The 7,430-nt window shown below is 40.4% G+C and overlaps 2 protein-coding genes across 2 annotated transcripts; both read left to right on the forward strand.

Moving 5' to 3' along the window:
* The first annotated feature begins 3,270 nt into the window (after positions 1-3,270).
* LOC137390477 (uncharacterized) lies at positions 3,271-3,654 on the forward strand. Its single transcript, XM_068076805.1, has one exon. The coding sequence runs from the start codon at positions 3,271-3,273 to the stop codon at positions 3,652-3,654; it is 384 nt and encodes a 127-aa protein (XP_067932906.1).
* Positions 3,655-4,909: 1,255 nt separating this feature from the next.
* LOC137390478 (uncharacterized) lies at positions 4,910-5,359 on the forward strand. Its single transcript, XM_068076806.1, has one exon. It carries the CDS (start codon positions 4,910-4,912, stop codon positions 5,357-5,359), a length of 450 nt encoding a protein of 149 aa, XP_067932907.1.
* Positions 5,360-7,430: the final 2,071 nt, after the last annotated feature.

Raw genomic sequence — 7,430 nt, forward strand, 5'->3', positions numbered from 1 at the left:
ATATACATACAATTGGTTATTCTGGCTTTAGGTATTATTGTCATGCAGTTTTCATTTTAACTTTGCTATATATGTACCCATCTTCTTGCAACCTGTAGCTTGTGACTCACGTCGGCGATTTCTTTGAACAGAGCGCTTTTGGCCATTTACGTCAGCATGTCTGAGGTTGGGGACGCTTCCGCGATGCCGCATACTGATGACACTGATGGTGTGCATAATGATATGCTAAACATAGAATCAATAGATGACAGTAATGAAAACTTGACTACTAATGAAACACAGGAAATAGCCAATTCAAATAATGGGAATTCAATAGCGCTCTCACTTCCAGTGTAGTCAGCGAAAGCATGCGCTTGCGGCGAAAGGTAAAACTTTCTAACATTAGGAGAGAAAGCCGAATTTCTGAGTTAAACCTTAAACTAACCAAACAAATCATGGTTCAGTACAAACTTATTGATAAGGTCCAGCATAATGTAATAAGAGAAACTTCTATTGACACATTGTATGAAATTTGTGACAACGCTGATGCTAGAATTATCGAGACTCATGATATGTATAATGAATTAGTCGCTCTATGTAGTACTGATATGGCATCAAATAAAAAGATAGAAACAATAAAGCCCATGTATGATAGCCTTGTGATCACAGCTAATTCTCTGAAAGATTCAGTAGAGGAACACATGGAGTCGCTTGAAGAATTGCAACTGAGGGAAGCTCAACAGAAAATTGCTGAAGCCAACAGAGAAATAGAAGAACAAGCAAGGCTGTTTGAGGAGATGGTAAAAGAAAGAGAATCTAGCTCTAACTATTCTTCAACATCCTCTGTAATGCATAGCGTAGAACAAATTAACAGAGCTGTCAACCAAACAAAGGAACCTGAGTTGCCATCTATTGAAGGAGACAGACACAACACAACCAGAATAGAACAAGAACAAGCACAATCATGCAGAGAAGTAGCTAGAGTTACTGAGCGGATAGGTGTGAATGTTGAGAGCAGAAGAAACCCAACCAGAGCTCTACCAGGTAAGTCAAAAAGTACTATGTCTACTTCTGACACCTCAAAGTCAGAACTATCAGTTGTAGAACAACTAGCAGCCTGCCTGACAGCAACATTTAGAAGTTCAAATAAATCCGTAGAACCCAGTGTATTTGAAGGAAATGTCTTAGAATTCAATGATTGGGAAGTAGAGCTGGATTCCTACTTTTGTGCTGAACATATAGAGGGTAGCTACAGACTTCGACATCTCAAAAGATTTTTGAATAGAGAAGCCAAGATATGTGTTGAAAGACATTTCAGCACAAACACAAATGACGTCTATCTGGCAGCAAGAACAACTTTAAAAAGCCGGTATGGAAATGAACAAAACATAGCTCTGTCTTTCAGAATGAAGCTGAACAAGTGGCCAAAAATTGCTTCCAAAGATGGACTAGGCCTGAGAAACTTTGGAGATTTTTTGAGTCACTTAAGGAGTGCCATGCAGTCTGTTAAAACGCTGCAAGTTCTCAACGATTGCATTGAAAATGAAAGGATGGTGGAAAAGCTTCCTGAGTGGCTAAGGCTTAAATGGATAAGAGTAGTAGCAAAAGCTGATTCGGCTAGCAAAACTTATCCAGACTTCAAAGAATTTGCAGAATTTATCAATGAAGAAGCTCACATCATGACACTTCCAATATCACAAACAATGATATCACTGAGTCATAAACCAAGTAAACATAATCAGAGTGATAAACCTAGCACAAAAGACAGAGCCATTAAAAGTTTTGCAGCTTCCATTGAACAAAAGAAGGATTGTATTTGTTGCAAATCAACTAACCACAACACTGCAGACTGTTACCGTCTCCAAAAAAGGTCCAAACCAGAAAAGGAAAAACTTATTCGAAAGAATGGACTATGTTTCAAATGTTTGAGCATGGCCAACGATCAAAGGATTGTGATAAGAAGATAAGTTGTATGAAGTGTAAAAAAGGACATGCCACGGCTAATCATGACTCCAACTACCAGTATGGCAAGGCAACTTCAAACACTGGTTGATCTAATCGGGCTGATGCTGAAACAAAGCCACAAAAAACAATGAAAGCTCACAGTACCACTAAGGTACTGAAATGTCAAATAACAGAAGCGAACAATTTAACAAGCATGGCTGTACCTGTTTATATCTCAGCAGGCACAGGTTGTGAAGTGCTAGTTTACGCTCTTCTTGACAACATGTCGAACGCATGTTATGTATCAAAGGATGTAGTAGCAACATTAAAAGCGAGAACTAGTGAAACAGAGCAAAACGTCACTATACACACCATTAACGGACCAGTAACTGAAGACACCGAAAGATTTGATGACATTATGCTGCGCGGTTATTTAACAAATAGCTATGCACATATTAGTGCCTACAAGCGGGAATACATATATTGTGACAGAAATCAGTTACCCACTAAAGAAAAGGCTGCTAGACTAGACCACCTAAAGAACATAGCGACACAGTTCCCACCCTTGATGGACATACCAGTTGGACTTCTAATAGGAATGAACGCCACCGAAGTAATTCAGCCTTTAGAAACAAGACCAGCAGTTAATGGAAAAATGGGCAAAGCTTATGGAGTAAGAACGCTATTTGGGTGGACTATGTGTGGAGGTACACTAGAAACCATCTACAAATCTAGAAAAACAGCCTATAAAGCAGACACGTCCAAAGATGTACGGTTGCTAAATATCCTGGAAAGAGACTTCCAAGACACAAATGAGGAATCATACTTATCTCAAAACGATGTCAAATTTACAAAAATTTTAGAGACATCAACTCAGCAGAATGCAGCTGGAAATTATGTCATGCCTTTGCCATTCAAATCACCATTACCTATATTACCCAATAACAAGAAACAAGCTGAACATCGTCTACACATTTTGCTGAGAAAGTTCTCCAAAGATTTCGAATACAAATGCAAATACACAACATTTATGAACAACCTGATCAAGGCAGGGCATGCTGAAGAGGCAACATCGGCTGCTGCGGAGGCTCAAGTATGGTACATACCTCATTTTGGTGTCAGACATAAACAGAAACGAAAACTTCGAGTGGTCTTTGACGCAAGTTCCAAGTTCGATGGAGTCTCATTAAATGACATGCTGTTACCTGGACCAGATCACATCAACTCCTTACTTAGCATACTAATCAGATTTCGACGAGAGCCTGTAGCAATAACATGCGACATTCAGCAAATGTACTACAACTTTCTGGTAGTTCGAAGCACAGAGACTACTTACGATTTCTGTGGATGAATGATGGGGGTGAGGTCAAAGAGTTTAAAATGAAGGTCCACCTGTTTGGTGCAACATCATCACCAGGTGTGGCAACCTTTGGATTACAAAGGTTAGCCAATGACTACAAGTCCCTCTCCCCACTTGCCTCAAAGTTTTTACAGAATGAATTTTATGTGGACGATGGTGTAACGAGCGTTGCTACTGCTGAAGATGCTAAAGGCCTAATCACAGCCTCAAGAGAAATGTGCTCAAAAGGGAACATAAGACTACACAAGTTTCTCTCTAATAACAAGGAAGTACTAGCCACAGTACCTATTTCTGAGCGTGGTGAATCTACTAAAGCTATAGACTTACTCACAGAAACACTTCCTAGTGAACGAACGCTTGGAATGAAATAGTGCTTAGAGACTGACACCTTTCACTTTGGCATCCCAGAACTACAAAACAAACCATCAACTAAAAGAGGCACACTCTCAACCATAGCTCAAATTTACGACCCTATGGGGCTCATTTCACCTTTGGTTTTGAAAGGAAAGCAAATTTTCCAGAAAGTATTTGCCTCAGAACAACTATGGGACCAACTCATATGTCCGGATGACAAACAAAAATGGGAAGATTGGAGAACTGAAATAACCAATCTAACAGCATTGAGCATACCACAATGTTTCAAAACAGAAACCAACATAGTGAGCACTGAATTGCATTACTTCAGTGATGCAAGTCTGAATGGTTATGGAGCTTGCTCATATATTAAACAGGTTAATGACAGCGGAAAAATTTCGTGCAACCTGATCTAAGCCAAATCACGAGTAGCCCCACTAAAAAAGCCCACTATTCCTAGGCTTGAGTTGCAGGGAGCTGTAACTGCAACTCGCCTCGCCAATGTGCTAAGGAAGGAGTTAAAGCTTAGTGTAGACAAAGAAACTTTCTGGAGTGATTATCAAATATTGCTGGGGTACATATCCAATGATGTCAGAAAGTTCCATCTGTATGTTGCCAACAGGATAAGTGAAATTAGGAAGACAACTGAACCCAAACAATGGAATTACGTTCCAACAGAATTCAATCCAGCATACATGGCTTCTCGTGGAATAAGTGCTAAAGAAATCATTGATAATGACATGTGGTGGAATGGGCCCTCCTTTCTCCGAGACCCCGTTGCGCTAGATTTCAATAAACATTGATGAATCTGACCCAGAAGTGCGAAAAAAGGGACTAGTTACCATGGCTACTTTCAACACACCAAGCATATCGAGAAAATTCACTCGATTCAGTAGTTGGAAGAAACTAGTGCACAGCATAGCATTGCTAAAGTGCTTTGTCAAACAGAAACAGTGGATGTACAAATAGTTGAAAACCAATGATCTGAAAGAGGCTGAAGCACTTATCTTAAAGATGGCGCAAGTAGAGAGTTATCTTATGAAGGAGAAGGAGAAGTCTCTCATCAAGCTCAACCCTAAGATTGATGACGAAGGTCAAGTTCGTGTTGGTGGGAGAGCCAGTGCTTCAACACTGAGTTATCAGCAGAAATACCCTATCATCATTCCTAAGAACTCTCACCTAGCATATCTTTTGACAGTGCATTACCATAAACAAATACCACAATTAGGAAGGAGAAGCACACTCGCAGCAATTAGAGATGCTCGGATATAGATGGTAAATGGAAGTGGTGTGGTAAAGCGCGTGCTTAACCAGTGTGTAGGCTGTGCTAGACTAAGAAAGGCACCAGAGACACAACTTATGGGAGAACTCCCCAAAGAAAGGATGGAGGCTACTCCTACATTCACAAACATTGGAATCGACACCTTTGGACCTTATTACGTGAAGGACAAGCGCACAGCGCTGAAAAGATGGAGACTTCTGATAACCTGTCTCTACTCTAGAGCAGTTCATATAGAGGTCTTAGACGACATGAGCGCAGACACTTTAATACAAGCCCTGAGGTGCTTTATGGCCTTAAGAGGGCCCGTTCAAACAATATATTGTGACAATGGAACTAATTTTGTTGGAGCAAAGAATGAAATTGAAAAGCAATTAGAGATAACCAGTAAGGAAACTAAGCAATACTTGCTAGAGAACCGCATTCATTTCAAATTCAACTAACCTGAGGCAAGTCATCAAGGAGGAGCCATGGAAAGGATGATTCGTTCGGTTAGAGCAGTACTCAATGCAATGACCTTTAAGCTGAAAAACAAACTAGACACCAAAACCCTAAGAACTTTTTTCTATGAAGCAGGGAACATCATCAACAGTAGGCCCCTGACCGCCACCTCGACAAGCGATCCCAAGGATCATGTGATTATACCTAATCATATCTTGACCATGAAAAGTCAATTATTACTGGCACCACCGCCTGGAAACTTCACCGAAGATGATTTGTATAGCAGCAAACGGTGGAAGATAGCCCAAGCAGCTGCAGAAGAGTTCTCGAAAACATGGAAAACAGAGTACCTAAACAGCATAACAATTTGTCAGAAATGGACAAGGACGAGACCAAATGTCAAAAAAGGAGACATTGTCATTGTCAAAGACAACCAGGCAGCTAGAAATGATTGGAAGCTAGGTAGAGTGACTGAAACTATTCAGGCTCAGACGGCTTGGTGCGCAACCTAAAAATCAAAACAGGGAACCGATTTCTTGATAAAAAAGGTTTACCCATGCACCCACCAACTGTTCTGCAGAGGTCAGTACACAGTGTAGTAGTTTTGCTGAGCACTTAGATTAGCAACTATATATCATGTAAGATTATTCATTTTCCATAATTTAGTGTGAATTAATCAAAAATCAATAAACCAAAAACAAACAAAAACTATGAAGGCCTATTGCAATAAATTTAAGAAATTTAGATGGGAGTGTAGGAAAATTTTATTAGTTTAGCATTCCTAGAGTTGAGGCCAAGTCAAATTGGCCTAATACGTGATGACCAATGATAGTTGCCGGCGTTGAGTCATAAGCTAAGGTTTTGCTCAACGCATAGCGTGACGCTTTCTAACTTCTGTAGAAGGCAGCCAGATTTGAATAATTACTCTTAATTATTCAATTGTCAATTACTGAAGGATTATTTATTAGAGATTACAGGTTAGTTGCATATGCTATTTTATTTTATTATACCATGTTATGTTGTTTCTTGTCACTTTTCATTTGATGTTCAGTACTTTTACTTGATATTGTACTGTAACTTTTCATACTTTATTGCATTCATAATTATTGTGCTTTGCAAGTTGGTATAGAAATGGTACTGAAATGTTATTTCAGGTTTCACGGTAAAAATAAAGATTGTGAACCACACACTTAACCAGTGAAATCGTCTCTCTTAAAATCCTGAGTGAATTCAAAACCTAGAGTTTCCAAAAAACTCTACAATAAGTACATGCATACATCATTGGAGTTGAACACCTGGTGTTATTGCTCGACTGTATTGTGGTAAGTGAATGAAACCAGCAGTTTCATTTACACCGCTGGCAGTGGTGAGGTCAAGGATCCGGCTTTACAAGAGTGAGTCTAGAAGCAGGAACATTCTAGATCTTTTGCGGACCATGTGCTAGAGACAGCATCATTTGCATTGCTTGAGTGTGTGGTGGAAAAAAATTTCTCAGAACTCGAGAAGCCATGTTGTATGAGCAACTGCGGTGGATGGCATTCCCTTACATTTAGCCAAGCCCAAAGCCAAGCCAGAGCCATGCCGAGTCAAGACCAGGCTGAGCCATGCCAGTTTCAGCCAAGCAGAACGGAGACGGAACTTACTAGCCATATAAGCTCGAACATTTGTGTAAAGGAGCAGAGCTGTTCTGGGCCTGTTCATTGCCTGTTACTTGAGCATTATTGAACAACTTATGAACTAAGCAGAAAATATATGTATAAACTCATGCACCGAGGCTTATACTAGTGGGGAAAAGTGAAGATCGCACAAAACCTTTACACTGGTGGCAGCAGTGGGATCGCTGACAATTCCAAGAACTCCACCACAGGACTCGCATCAGGATCACTGGTTAGTGGGAGGATCACTGGACTCTGGATAAACTGGGCTGCCTGAAAAACGGAGACACTGCTCTTACTAGAAAAACTTCCTGACAACAGGAAGAAAGCCAGAGAGAGCTGTGGAAAGCAATGCGGTTTCAGGCCCAGTAGATGCACTGCTCCAGGAGCAGGAACCTACTACAGGCTCCGACAGGAC

Source organism: Watersipora subatra, chromosome 3 (assembly GCF_963576615.1).
Source record: "Watersipora subatra chromosome 3, tzWatSuba1.1, whole genome shotgun sequence".
Classification (NCBI taxonomy): domain Eukaryota; kingdom Metazoa; phylum Bryozoa; class Gymnolaemata; order Cheilostomatida; family Watersiporidae; genus Watersipora; species Watersipora subatra.